The sequence below is a fragment of the Styela clava genome, chromosome 4 (assembly GCF_964204865.1).
Source record: "Styela clava chromosome 4, kaStyClav1.hap1.2, whole genome shotgun sequence".
Taxonomy (NCBI): domain Eukaryota; kingdom Metazoa; phylum Chordata; class Ascidiacea; order Stolidobranchia; family Styelidae; genus Styela; species Styela clava.
The window spans coordinates 6,741,455-6,757,386 of record NC_135253.1 but is presented as its reverse complement, the minus strand read 5'-3'; the positions used below and the strand labels follow the sequence as shown (position 1 = coordinate 6,757,386).

General features: G+C 32.3%; 1 protein-coding gene across 1 annotated transcript; it reads left to right on the top strand.

Moving 5' to 3' along the window:
- Window positions 1–4,895: 4,895 nt before the first annotated feature.
- LOC120325846 (uncharacterized) lies at window positions 4,896–15,481 on the top strand. The gene is made up of 17 exons (XM_039392010.2): window positions 4,896–5,095; window positions 5,492–5,601; window positions 5,920–6,130; window positions 6,322–6,512; window positions 6,887–7,106; window positions 7,468–7,594; window positions 7,937–8,032; window positions 9,675–9,901; window positions 10,197–10,341; window positions 10,541–10,730; window positions 11,111–11,338; window positions 11,713–11,882; window positions 12,232–12,408; window positions 12,595–12,765; window positions 13,071–13,227; window positions 13,867–14,030; window positions 14,187–15,481. Exons 1-17 carry the CDS (start codon window positions 4,906–4,908, stop codon window positions 14,446–14,448), a joined length of 3,036 nt encoding a protein of 1,011 aa, XP_039247944.2. The 5' UTR covers window positions 4,896–4,905; the 3' UTR covers window positions 14,449–15,481.
- The last annotated feature ends 451 nt before the right edge of the window (window positions 15,482–15,932 follow it).

Here is a 15,932-nt window from a genome sequence, read left to right as displayed (position 1 = left end):
CCACCATTTTGGTTCTTCTTTTTTCTTTTCAAGGGTAACATATCGGTATCTTTCTTCATTCTCTGACCGGATGTGCAAATATATAGTTTCGTAACCTACATTATAATAGCTACGACTGGGATTCTGAAAACTAGGTTTGAAGCCCAGAAGAAATATTGAGTCTTTATTTAAAAAGCAGAAACATTGTGTTATTAGAAATACAATATATTGTAGCGAATGTGGAATGTAAATATAGATTTTAATGTTTTTCAACCCCGTTGTATTAATAGCATGCTTAATTCAATGAAAACAGGTCATTTTAGCAATCTCCCGATAGTGATTTATCGTAGCAAAAGCTTTAATCTTTATGCTTCTTTGTATCCAGCGTTCTTTGGGATTTAGTATTTTTTATGTTTTTGTGTTGCTTTCGGATTTGAATTTCAACCGTATAGCTGTTATTGAGATTTAAGTAAGTGTATATATATTACAATATATCTGTTTGGATTCAATTCGACTTCATAATGTACGAGCAGTTATATTACAATATATTGTGTGCTCATTGACCCCTGTAGGAGTCAATTGGGGTTTACTCCGGTAACGTGTGTATAATAAAACGGGAGTAAGGACACGCAGATAGGGACCCTTTTTTCACTATAATATCAATGTCGGTGTGATGGCGCCGACTATAACGACCTCTAGCGACATCTGTCGACATCAATCGGCGTAGACGCGTTTACTGAAAAAAGATTTTTTTGTTGATAATTTGAATTATTCTAACCGAAAATTCCGGTGATTAATAAAAAATGATGTTTTTTTAATCAGGTTACAAGTCATTGTATTTGATGATATTTGTTTTTCATTTTCATGACAAATAAAATGTATATACGAATATTGCTGAATTGTTTGTCGGGCACGGATATTTTCAACCCTGCGTTTCCCTTCGCTGAAATTGAATTTGCACCTTATGAGCATAATATTATTTGTTTGGGACCTCCAGAAGTATATGCACCAAGATAGCGCACAATCTGAACAGAGTATGTGTAACAGGTCAGGGTTAAGGTTGTGCGCCATCTTGGTGCACATACTTCTGGAGCGTATTTGTTTGTATGTACAATGGATATATTTATACAAAATGGCAATGGTCTTAAAAAGCTTCTGGGATCTAATTTAAATTTAGTTTTCAATGGAATGAAAAACATTTGAGTGACAATATATCTTCCAGAAGATTATTCAAATATTTGAGCAAAATTTATTACTTAAATAGGAAAATGAGAAAACATGTTGAAATATTATAAGAAGACGCAAGTCACTATCTTGTTATCACTATTTTGAATTAGTTTGAAAGTTAGGTGAGTATAGTTGGATGAATGAATTTGTTGTCGGTTTACCAAGCACAGATATGCGTTTCAAAATACTCCGTACTTTGCAACAACATAAATAAGAGGTTAGGATGAGACGAATCCAAACTATCGAATATAAGAAACAAAACACCCTAAGATACTATAGAACATCACTTGTTTCTATTCACAAATCATTGTATGTTTCGTAGGATTCTTCCACTTGACTCGAAAACGTCGCTTTTATGCTAGTCGCTAAGAGCTATTGCTGACGTACTTCAAACTTGAAAACAAATTGTTATTAAGTAGAACGACCCCGTTTATGACGGATTTATTTTAAGCGGTTTTCTATAGATTACGTGAGCTTATCATGTATAGGAAAGAAAACGGTTAGAATAAAATGTTTAACAAAGTTCCTAAAACCAAATTGTATGCAAACTTGTATAAGTATGATATAAGTAAGAATTATGATGAAGAAGTATGATATAAGTAACTAAGATATAAGTATTTTTAAAATTGTTGTCAAGAGTTATTTAGATAAGACAAGATGGGATTATGATTATTTTCTGAATGCCATACAGCAGGCCTGCACAACATACGGCCCGCGGGCCGCATGCGGCCCGCTTGATACTTCTGTGCGGCCCGCGGGTGATTTGGAAACACGCCACTTCTCGGGTCTAACAATCAAACACGGCATTGGTATGCAAGCGCGCCGCTACTCCGATCATATTCGAAATCGTGAGATTTCTGTTTTACACTAGTTTCAATAAATATCAAACTTTGTGTGAAATTGGTGTGCCCTTCGCAACCCTTAAAAGTCGTCGCTCGACCTCTCGCCCCCCAGTTTGCAAAACCCTGATTTAGATATCTCAGTAGTCAGACTGAATCATGCTCAAAACAGTATCGGTATACAATCTCACACCCATTAGTGCATATTAGCAACATATTAATAACCCCGTTATTTTTTTCTAGCAGTTTATAAAACTGAAGTTTCTTTTTTGATTCAAATTTAGAACTTACCGTAAAAAACAATTTCTTCATTTATGAATAGTGCAGAAATTCTCGCACAAAGGATATTGCTCTTTATTGTAAAATTTCAAATATATTGGAGCAGATTTTGTAGAAAAATGTAATTTAGCAGTCGAAAAAGTACAACAGAGGAAGACCTATTGCTACTAAACGGATTGTTTGTCTAGCCTACAATGGAAATATCCAATAATGGTAGATACGACTAAATAAATTGTCATACATATATTTGGGACGATTTTACAAAACTGAACCCGAGTAAAATATTTTCCTGCACTCAGTTTATACTGCAACAGGCAATACCTAATTCTAATAAAAAAGAAATATTGAAAATGAAGGGTGGGTTTTCAAGGATGATGAACCACTAAATATATATTTGCCATCTCATATGCAAAATACTGTACCTAGTTTTTACTCAATAAAATAAGATTCTTCATATTTTCAAGCTCCCCAGTAATGAAAGTGTTTCATTAAATTTAACTGTTTCACAATATCATTTTGATTTGTAGTTCATCTTGTGAAATATGTATGTGGCAAAGTTTGCGGCCCGCCGGTCCTTCAAATTTATGCTTGCGGCCCTCGTGGTAATTTGAGTTGTGCAGGCCTGCCATACAGTTAAAAGTACACATACAGTAATTTTTTTCTAATTTTACATCTATATAAATTTATGCTAAGTATGCGTATGTTAAGGAATGTCTATGAAATAGAATATTTAATTTCGTTCCATTTAGGTCTTGTGTTCATTTTCATTGATGTCCTGTAAAAATCTTTCAAGTTTTAAGGCTCAATAAACTGGTGCATATATGTACATATTTACATTGTTATTGGTTTTAAATGTATTTATTTCTATTCTAAGAGGCGTACAATTTTACGGTTCCATGAAAAAATTCAGTAACAAATATACTATGTAGCAAAAACAAACCGGATAGTCAACGAGAGCTACTCCATCACTTTCTATTAGATTTCGAATGTTCGCAAATATAAGTGCAAGAGTTTTTTGGCAACTTTGGTGTGATAGTTGTTGTACAGATAGTGAAGTGAGTTCAGCTTTGTGCTAAACAATAAAATCTTGTCACAAATAATAACTCGGTTTTACTTCAAACGTAATAGTGCGCAATAACTGATTTGGTTCAAGTACCTCTTGATTTCATGTTGTACTCGACCGACAGCGAAATGAAGAATGATAAAGTTTCCACAAATCAATACAGAATTACTGTATACTTTCAAATTGAGTGGTGTATAGATATCGTTTAGCTTTACTCTTTCTTTCTCTTCCTCTGCTCTTCCTTTGTCTTGTGGGACATCGATAAACGAAGACTCTGTGAAAGTTTAAGTTGGAATTAAATAAATATTAGATACCACCAACATCAGTGTGGAGAATCATCTGGTAGAAAAATAGAATTCATATCACATTTGACGTATTTGGGGTCAGAATCGAATTGATATGAGGAATAAAATTTGTTTATGTGGCCATTATAGACTTTGGAAGAATAATGGAAACAAAGTTATTCTAATCTAATATTTTGCTCCTTACTTTTTCAAGGTAGGTGACTGAAAACAGTTAAAAAAAAACAATGAATAAATTATAATAGAACCTGAAAATGATTTGAAACAACAATTTTAAAATGCGCCACTATATATATTTCTATGGCATTTCTGCAAATAGAAAAAATAGAAGACCTCAAAACTGGTCTTTCTGTGTAATTAATTAGGCATTTTTAAAGTTCTTATGTAGATTGAGTCAATATTATACTTGAAAACTCTAACTCATCAAACTGGTGTTGAGGTTTTTCCGCTATCGCTTTTTAAACTTTTATAGAATATTATATATATTATAATTTATGATAGTCTGTATAGTAAGGATTTATATGAAATTATAACTTCTGAAACTACCAGAAGTTGGTAATGATGCAAAATTGTGAAAAGAGAATAACAAAATGATTTTTTGAGATGATATTTTGAGACAAAGGATCGTCCATACTTTACAATTTATCCCCAACATATATCAATATATTCAGATTTGTCTGAGGTGTCTAATAATTTTTATGTTATTCTGTATACCTTTGAGCTAACTCGAATCCTTATGAACAATATATAATAATTGAAATGTATTATTGTTTTCCAAATTGTTTGACATTGTTTGTAAAGACAAAATAAGAAATTGAGTGAAAAACATTTAGAGGGTTTTGCTAAGTACAGTAAGTGATTTTATACTGAAAATAGATATAATATTGATACTAGTACTATTTAACTTATTTTTCATTCGTTATTCATTTTCAAGTGTGTTCTTTATGAAGTTCGATTTTTCTCCTACAATAAAACACCACATTAGGTGAGTTACCGGTTTTAGGACGTTTTCGCGAGTTTTGTTTTAGGTTGTTGACAATTTTTGCACGTTTTAACGAGTTTTTTGGTGGTTCAAACATATTTTCAACGCCTCAAGAGAGTGAAGAATATGAACGAATGACTACAAACTAAGAAAATGTTTCAATTTAATTTGTCCATAATATCATTGCAAGAATTAACATATGGATTTCTAATTTTTACAGGTATAAATTGAATCATGCGTTGGTACTTTAGCTTGCTTATAATCATTCAACTATTTTTAATTTGTGTTAACCTAACACTTTCAAAATGTCCTAGTGGATGTACCTGTGATGACAACGATCACAAGTTAAAATGCAGATTTCCAGCTGCAAGAGCAATACCTCAATATATATTTCCAAAAAATATTACTTCTCTAGATCTCTCAGGTGACTAAAAGTAGAAAATAATTTAAGACGTATAGGGATGCTAATATAGGCACTTATTGGTATGTACCTTCCTATTCAGAGCATAATTATTCAGTACAATTCAGTATTAGTTACTGTAAATATAGTAAAAGTTATTTAAGCATGCCTACATGTACTCATGGTATAATACAAAAAATATTACTCGTGTTTAATTTGAATTGTATAAGACTTGATGCCCTATAGGAATTAAAATGGGAACAAGTATAAGCTTTCCAGAAGGATCGGTATTGCTAGGGAAATTGTGTTGAAAATAAGTGATTACGTTTTTAGTATTTACGTAATTATGAAGTGCGACTGCGACATCATAATTATATTTCTAAAGCGAATAAAAATGTTTTATTATTTACCTTTTCCCAGATAACAACATATTAAACATACCTCCTGGATGTCTGAGGTCCATAACAAAGTTGGAAGAAATCGATATGGACAACAACAAAATCTATTTTATCGAAAATGGAGCATTCAAGGTCGTATAAATTTGAATAAGAAAAATAAATATATACTACAATTAAACTAAATAATGAGTCTTTCCAAATGTTTTCCACTTTTGTTTTACCAGATAATAATACTTTGAATTAAAAGTAGGCGAAAATGAACGAATAGGCTGCCCTATATTCAACTTAATATATATGTGATAAATTAATATGGAAAGTATATTAATATTTACCAAACCTAATTGAAAGTGATTTATAGCTTAACCTGCAAGTACTTTTAACATTCCAACATGGTTATGTCTTGTTTTAATAAACTGAAAATTTGACATTTGGTTTAATTATGTAACATAGGGAGCAAAGCAACTAAGAAAAATATCTCTAGAAGACAACAACATTCATTTCATCGAGAACGATGTGTTTTCAATATTACCCAATCTTGAAGAACTGAAATTGAATAAGAATCAACTGACGACGTTCCCAAATGTTCAAAATAATCCACATCTATCAATATTATCTTTATCGTATAACAACATCAATATGATACCAAATAAAGCTCTTGAAGGTGAGTCTGCGAAACTATTTCATCTAATCTAAAATGTGCCAAGTTATAGGAATAGAAAACTGAGAGGTGACTTACTTTAATTTAATTAAATGATTGATAATAATTGATTGTGTGTATGAAGAAAAATACTTGTATGTACTCGGTGCTTATTTCTGTATATATATATATTTGAGCATTCCAATTTTTAACAGAAAACAACGAGTTAAGAGAATTACATCTGAAATCGAATCAAATATCCGATTTGCCACGAAGTATTTTCCCAGCCGAAGTATCGAACTTCACTGTTTTAAACTTGGTTAAAAACAGACTACACGACACGCCAAAAGTTGTGGGGGAAATGGTTAACCTTGAAACATTGAATCTTTGCTATAATCCTATTAAGGTAATGTATATTAGATAGCCTTACTATATCATTTAAATTATTTCACCAATACCATGTTGTTTTACTAATTAGGTTTGGAAGGTAAAGTGAATATTGGCAACATTTTCGTAGTATCGAATGGTCGAATAGTATTCAAGAAACCCCTCCGTCAATAAAAAAAAAAAAATTTTTTTCAAGTCAGATTTATTAACTTTCACTGCTATTGTGAATTTGGTCTGGTGATTCATAGTCTACATACTATTTATATAACGGCTCTTCGTGCTATTGATAATAAAATTTACGAAGCAATATGTTTTATTTTGGAGATTAATAGCTAAAAACAGCCTCCTTGTATATTCCAAAATCCTATATCAATATTTATATTTGTATTTCAGATATTTCGTTCAGACGACTTCAGACAACTTTCCTCTCTTAAGACTCTTACATTGACAGATGTAGGATTATCTACGTTTCCTGGGAATATATTATGGTTTCCTACGCTTGAGTACTTGGATATCGCTAAAAATGAAATATCTGGAACTGGTTTAAGTAGTATAAGGTTCAGAAAACTTAAAACTCTCAAGTTAAGTGGAAACCCGATTGATGCGATTGGTGGTGAGAAACAACTTGTTTTGTTATTCTCTCTTTTACAAATCACGGCATCCGAATTGTAGTGAAACTGAGCTCATTTTTACCATGCTAGCATTTGCAAACTAACTTTACTCAAATTTTCTTCGCCTATTTTAAATGTAGGCAGATATTATAATGATAAAATGATAAATCGACATAAGACTTCAATGAGCTTAAATGTTAAATTGAACTTTTTTGGAGTATCAGTAAAGTTATATTTTATATCAGCGTATGCGTGGTTATGTATAGCATGTGCGTCCATATTCTCTAAAAGTATACAAACAGCATAGCATATTATGTGAAATTATTTCCAGACTTCTTTACCATAAATCTTACCATGTTACAGGAAATGCGTTTAGAGGGATTCCAGAAGTTGAAAATATATTTGCTAGCTCGTGTGGAATAACTGGCATCGATGACGAAGCTTTTTCAAGTCTTTCACGTCTGAAGAAACTAGAGTTACAAAATAATAAGTAATATTTTCTGATACAAAAAGTTAACCATTTGTTGTGAATTGTAGTTTATTCATTGTTTGAAGCGATATTTTTTTGAAATATGATGATGTCTTACTACTAAAATTTCAGGATTGTTTTAAATAAGTACAAAAGTGATATCCTTTTAGCGATTTATTTCGAAATCGAGTACTAAAAATTTTAAATCAAGTGATTCATTAGTTGCGGAGATAGGCAGCTACTCTCACAACAACAACAAACTTACCCAACAACAACAACAAATACCACAACAATAATAACAACGAACCGGTCCATAGTTCCACTTCTTAACTAATAACTCATTTTTATCACAAATTTTTTCAGGCTCAGCACTCTACCCAAGTTTTCAAAAAATTTCAATCTTGAAGAGATCAACGTGAACAACAATAAAATTTTTGCTTTAGCTCCTCTCACACTCAGGTAATCAACGGGAATAAATTTGTTACAAAAAATATTTAAATATTTTCTACTAAAATTGCCTGAAGCAGAGGATAAAATATCAAGGAGTAGTATTTATTTTATTTATATTTTCTAATTTTTCTATTATGAAACGGTTTCAAAACATAACCTTCTACGACAGGGGTGGGAAAATTACGGCCCGCGGGCCGGATCCGGCCAACCAGAGTATTTCATCCGGCCCACCTGTGCCCGCTGAAATTATGACCATAGTTTTTAGGAATATAAATATTCGTTGAAAATATCGATGATATAAATTGAAACTGATCGTCGGCTGAAGTAAATACCGTATTTCATCTCGTATTATAAGCACCTGAATATGATGTGCAAAAATCATCCATCCGAATCATTTAAGTCATTAAAAAAACTCAAGCTCCTGATATATCAGCATTTGGGCCTGCAAATTTTTTCGTGCGTTTGTGAACGCCCCAACATATGTTCTTTCCTTTTGTCTAATCTAGTACAACGATTCCCAAAGTAGGGGCAAAAGAGATAAGAAACGGGGCGGCAGGAGGCAATTGCGCATTCTTGGTGAGTGAAATCAAGTTAAAAACACCGATTGTTTTCCTGACGTGGGTGTTTAAGCCGAGAACATCGAAATTATGTCGGTTAACTAAATTATCTTGAAATTTTCAATCGGAAACTATTGCTTAGTCCAGCGGTTCCAAAACATTTTGTTTGTGCGGCGCCAGTTTACTGCATTAGAGTTATAAAGCTTTTACTTTATCGTATTAAATTGTACTCAGACTTTGGGATTTTGCAAACGGTGATATTCTAAAATTATCTTAAACTAAAATTCAGATTGTAGTATTTCAGAATAGTGAAATTTCCATTTATTGTAACTCGGCGCAACGGCGATTCACGTTGAAAATAATTGAATTAATATCGCGAGACAATTTTAATGCTCTTATCGGCCATGAACTGAATATTTTACGCAACAGAAAATCATCATCGGTGACAAAGTCGGCAATTATAATGACTGTCGTGATCGCGATGACTCGGTTCCCCTGTGAATGTACTGAAAATATAGTAACCGCAAGTCATCTGACATTTTTGACCAAGTAAAATTGTTGATTCTTTCATTTCTAACATCATATTTGATGGTAATATTGATGATGATTTTAGATTGTACCTGACTAAAATTCCTCCATCTCATTAATATTTCTTAATTGATTCCCAATAAATTTGTTTGTAACTTGATGTTTTGTTGTAGTTTTTGGGGGCGATGATAACGTTAAAAGTACAGTATGGGGCAAAAAAAGTTCGAGAACCACTGGTCCAGTACATGATTTACAGTAATTAAATTATTCTGTCTGTACTCATGACATTTTCAATGTTCTTTCAACGCTAATATTTCAATGTTATTTACTATATTCCCTGCTCCAAATACCTGATGCTTTACATCACTTAAACTCGATTAGTGAAACGGAAAGGCGATTGACTAATGACTGATAGACTTGCGAGTTGCGAATTTGCAAATAAACCGTTTTTAATCATATTGAGTTTTGATCATCCGGCCCAGAAATCCAGTCTATTATCCGCATCCGGCCCACTCAGGAAAGTAATTGCCCACCCCTGTTCTACGATGTATTGTTTTTCCTTTCAGCTCGCTACGAAGTTTGAAAAAACTATCAATGGCAAATAACTCCTTATCTGAGATAAGTGCATCTGCGTTTGGAAGTAGATACGCAGCAGCACTTTCTTCTATTGATATTTCTGGAAATAAGTTTACCAACATACCACCAATTTTAGCTGAAAAAGTGACAAATTTGACATCGTTGAATATATCCAGAAATCTTTTAAGTGACGAGTTTAAATTTTCATCTATATCGGGTATGTAAATTGATATTTTTCATTACAGCACATTTTAGCATACATTGTAATCTGTGGCGTTTTTCCAAAATAAGAATAGAATAGTAATAGATAAACTCTGTCAATTCAGATATCAAATTGTTTAGGTTTTTCTTAACTTATTTCGACGCTGTAAAACAGTTTTATCTATCCAATCAGTTTTATTTTATTTTTAGATGCATTTCGCAATAAAAATAAAAGTAATGTAGACCTACGCAAACTACAATTGTGCTTAAATAAAAGAAGTGAAATACTCGTATGTTTGAATTTTCTTCAGAAATGAAAAATCTAAAAGAACTTAACGTGAAGAAAAATCAGATAAATGAATTACTGCCAGATATATCACTGGATCTTCCAAGTTTGAAGCGATTGTATATGTGTAATAATAATTTAACAAGTGTTGAAAATGGGACATTGAAAAGGTGGGAAACTGGCCATAATTTGTATTAGGAAAGCTATTACGAAGTATCGACTTGTATACTTTCTTGCTTTCCTATCTTATTCCTGAGCGTCCAATTTACAAATATGAGGAAATAGACATTGCTTGAACACAAAACGATATAGCCACCTTGTTCTAATTTATACATCACAAGTTTTAATTTTTTATATTCTTTTTATCAGATTTCCAAATCTTGAAGAGTTTACAGCAAATCGTAACAAAATTGAACAATTGAATAAAAATGTATTTACTGATAATAAAGCGTTGAAAAAGTTATGGGTAAATGGAAATGGACTGTTGACTGTTGACGAAGATACTTTTAAACCTCTAAATGAGCTCACTGATTTGATGCTACTATTCAACAAGTTAACGGTATTGATGTTTCTCCTCATTCATTTTTTAATAATTGATCAGTTCACTTTCAAATCAAGGCAAGCAATGAGGAATATTTCTGAAAGTTTTTTAAAATTAAAGCTTCAAAACAAACATGAATGACATGTGTTAATGTTATCTAATATAATTCGAGCTTATTTTTCAAGTTCATTTTTAGTAGAAGCTCACAGTAGCCAGCTGATGAGTAATAAAAAATTTCCTAACTCGGGAAACACGTGTTGGTGGCTTCATAACTGCCTTTAAGGGAATATTAGAAATAAAGAACTTTCTTCACTTTTGAGTGTAAAAAGAAAATCCTCGAGTTGTTTCATTGATCTGAGCAATTTCATTGATGGTAAAAAAAATCTTATTTTCTACAGAGCATTCCAAAGTTGACATCAAACCATAAGTTAACCAGATTTGGTTTTTGTAACAACCCGGTAGGAAATTTACCAGTGGATGCACTTGCTGGGCCAAAAGCACTAGAAATAGTATTACTCAGAAGTATAGGAACGACATCACTCGATTCCAAAGTGTTTGGAAATGTGAAAGCTATAAAATATTTAAATCTTGCATTGGACAACAAACTAACAAATGTTCCGCCACTGGTGAGTTTGTGTTACTTTTGTATTTTTGATAATTTCTCATCAACACAATTTTTTTCAAGATCTGTAGTTTATTTTAATTCGGGATCAAGCGTTAATCCGAAGTTTGATATAATTCTGATTAGCAATTTCCATAATTACGTGAACAGAAAATGTTTGTATACCATCTTCAATAAGCACCTAACTGATATTGCCATTGACTTGGTTTTGCAGTTTTCAGATACCTTAAAATTTTAATAAAATAGTTAATCTAAGAAACAAATATTGACGAGAAAATCTACAAACTTTTTTGAAAATTGTCAATCATGATGTTACTTCATGGTCATGGATTTTGATATCAAAACATGCCGACTTTTTTCAATTTCTTTGCTTTGCAGGTTAGAAACATGACTTCACTTCGAGTAATCAAGTTGACAGGAAATCCCATTGAACATCTCTCAGCTAGAGATTTTGAAGGCTTGAACAACTTACGTGAGATTCGAATTGATAATATGAAACTCACATCAATGGATGTGACAGAATTATTCCCCGCTCTTCCCGCTATCAGGTATATCAGTAAATTTGCACATATAAGCAAAGTTCATGATTACTATCTAAAATAGCATTTTATTGAGTTTTTTAAAAAATTCTCTCTTGTTTAGTTAGTTCTGTGTAGTAGTCTAAGGTGCATCGGGCGCAATAAGATGGTCTCCACCAGAGGGAGGCGGCGAGGCTATATCAAAATTAATTTTTGAGCCTTCCGCGAATTACATTTTATACAAATATCACTTAACTTGAATCGGAGATACCATAAAGATAATTGAGCAGTTATATACCCAAATGACAATGAGAACCATGACAGGCAATTCATATTGTTTCATTCCTTGGGTAGTGTCATGTCAAGATACATTTTACAGGACTCTTTACTTGTCTGGAAATCCATGGATGTGTGACTGTAACATGCAGTGGTATTCTCTGGGTATTGATGGGCACAGAGCTAGAGTGACAACTGAAGATCGTTCGAAATTAAAATGTGCTGGTCCGGGTAGATTGAATGGGAAATCGTTTGATTATCTTCGTTTAGGAGACTTCGGGTAACTAACTTCCTGCAAATAATTTGATATCTGAACTGTTTAAATATCCCGAATGAAACTTTTGTTATTATGATTTTTGTGAAAGCATATTTTAAAATAGGAGAAATAATTCAATAACCAATCCTGTATATTGAAACTCCTTAACAATATATTTGAAAAAATTACCTCTTCCCTTCTATTTTTAAGGCAATGTATTGAAAGCAAAGTCGTCGAGGTTGATGAAACCTCAGTTGTCGTATCTCTGCCTTCTTTAAATGCAGTTGGAAGACAGGGTAGCAATGTTTTCCATAAAGTATCATACGTTCCGCTTATTGGAGATCATGAGGAAATCGTAACCATAGTACAGCGAAGTCACAAGTAACAATATAACTATCTTGAGTTTGAAAAATCATTGTTTTTTATCGGATTTTATTGTTCAAACAACCTCAATTTTACATTGATGCTTCATTAGGACTGAGACCTAATTCTATCTATTCTTTGTATATTTCATGCCAGACTAAGTATGATGATGTACTCACGTTGAAAGTAATTCTATCATTCCAATTTTATGATTTGCTTTTTCCCCGTGAATAATGACGAGTAATAAAAAAAAGTAAACTATGATGCTTTAATGGACTATATCAAATGTTATTAAAAACGAAAGTTCTTTGATATTCTTGCAGAGAAATTCGATTGTCAACACTTATTCCTGACACGTCGTATGTTGTTTGCGTCTCTGCTGTTGTTCCTTTAAAATTGAGACAAAATTCAGGCAATCAAAATGAAGAGCCAATAAAAAGACGAATCAATTCTCAAATAAATGAAGAGTCTTGTCAACGGGTAAATACTTTTCAATATTTTACAGTTTTTCAATATTATTTTTCTGTCATGCCTCTTATTACAAGAGAGCAATGTTCAAATATAAAGACACGAGGACCGAGATGAAATTTTTTACCCAAATTTTCTAGTCATAACAAAACCGCATCCTACTTGCATTGTAAAATTTGCAAACACTACTTAATATCTACAGAAGACAGGTGGGACAATCACAAGCCGCGTCAGTAAAGGAAAATAACAATGTAACAATTTCGTGGGATTTTACTGTTCACACTGACAAAACTATTCCTTACCTTTCAAAATCCTGTCTGTTAATTGATGTGGCCATACTTACCATCCGAAAGAAACACCTCTAAAAAAATATTTGAAAAACTTTCAAAATACAAAGATCTAGAAATCAATAAATACAGATATATGGGAACTTCAACAATACCTGTAGTCTAAGGGGCGTTTGAACTTTTCGAAACAGCTCACATCTTACGTAAAGTACTTTCTATCAATTGATGACCTTGGCATGACCTCATGAACTTCCGGTCGCCAGAGGTTAATGAATTAAAATAATACCAAAAAAAGAAACTGAGAAATAATAACAAAACGACCCATAGGTCCAATTTGTGTCCAATAACTTTGTTATTTTTTTAGTTTCGCACAAAAGAACCAAAAGTTAAAACGCCATGGAGCAATGGAGCAAAAGCTGGATTGGATGAGAGTCCCAAGTATCTTATAATTGTTATTGCTGGTCTTGCTGGTGCTATAGCCATCACTCTTGTTGCAACTGTGATTTCTGTCGCTGTCTGGTGCAGAAAGTAAGTAAATAGTGTTAGAGCTAATACGGTACTTGTAGAGCTGCAATTAACATCCTATAGTTTCATCTTATATTATCATCTTGTATTAGGCTAGTTAGCTGCTTTCGTGCCAAAGTTGGCAAATAGTGTTAAAAACTAGTCTTCATCGTTCATTAGAATTAAAGCAAACGCACAAGGAGAATTTCATGCATTTGACGATACAATTGATGCGGAAAATCACGAAAATGAGACATCGAAAGCAAAATCAAAAGTAAAAAGTCGTGAAAAATCTGGAAATGGAAAAACAAAGCGCCAGGCAAACGAGACTGCAGACAGAGATCAAAATGGAGAAGCTCTGGAAATGACCTGCGGAACAAATTCTGGCAACGAAAATCATGCATTTAACTCTTCGGAGGTCGCACAACGTACCAAACTTTAAAGTAAAATAATAACATTTAGTATTTTATTTTTATATATTTTGATTATCTTGTGACTTTTTACATCTGGCCATGAATGTATATTATTAGTTAGTTTGCTTTGTTTTTCAGTTCAAGTCCAGAGCCAAAATTCTAAAAATATCAATAAAATAAAGATATTCTACTGTGATTTTGGTTTATATTGTACATCTTCTACTTATTGTACTGTACACAGATAAATTTTTATAACCGCGAAATATGAGCTAAAAAATTAAATTTTGCTTTCATATTTGTAGTTGTTACATTTATGAGGGAAATTTATTAAAAAATCGCACTGGGGAATAAACATTTTGTTTATAGTTTGACAGGCCATATCAATAATATTTTCACTTTTTGTTGCCATCAAATATGACGTCACGAGTTTCATTATTTTTAAAAGTGAAATTTTGCGTAAGTCAAAGTTGCCTCATCATCAATGATGATCAATGACAACAACAATCGTGATAAAATTTTTGTTCAATTTGCGACCTCACTAATAAAATTTTATCGGTGACAAAATCGCCACGGCTAGTTTACTAGAAGAATTGTATCTTATCAACCAATCACTCAGGTACACCTGGTATTTGCTGGTGACACGTCAAAAATGATTGATGACTTAGTTGACAATAGTAGCCCACCCATTGTAACTTGTTTACAGAACATATGTGGTATATGAGTTGCTTTTTATACAGTTAATAGTTGTGGTTATTGTTTTTGAAAAAACAACCAAATAAAATGTTTGAGCTAAAAAATAATCTACAGTAGCTAGTGTATGCTATGATTCTGTAAAAATAATGCAGAATAGTTAACGTAGGTGGGTGTGTAAAGTGGTTTCTCTCTGAGTTAAGATCACTTCTCACTGATTTTCTACGTTTAGTTTATTACGGTACAAATGTTTAATCAGCAATTTTTCCAACCTTTTTTTTTCTGCTTCTAGGAATTCTTCGATCTAAAGTCTAAACTCTTTTGTGTTGATTTTTGGAAAATTTGTAGAAGTACTTGTTTTCATTATAAATAAAACTTTTACCATTGTATATATTTCATTGATGTTGTGTAACTTTTTCAAGTAATAAATGAATGTGTAAATGTACATCTGATGTTTACTAGACTGCACAGTTATCAATTGAGATCAATTAAAGAAAGTATAGTATACTAATAAATAGAATATTCGTGTCAAAATTTTAACTCATTCCGATTGCCAAAGATTTATTCTAGAGAAGACACTAGAAGAGCTAGAGCATCGAATCATAACGATTATCCGTGACCTAGTCAACATTACCCAGGTAACCTTTTGTCAACATTGTAAAAAGAAGGTGGAAGTTCTCAGTGTATCGAGTTAACTCCACAGAATTTTCAAAATACTTGACTACATCATTTCCTCTTTTATGTTTATCTGATAAAGTTAGATAAGTTCCTAAATTTTTTATATATATCTTCTAATAAATCCAACCGTTGAAACAAACATCCA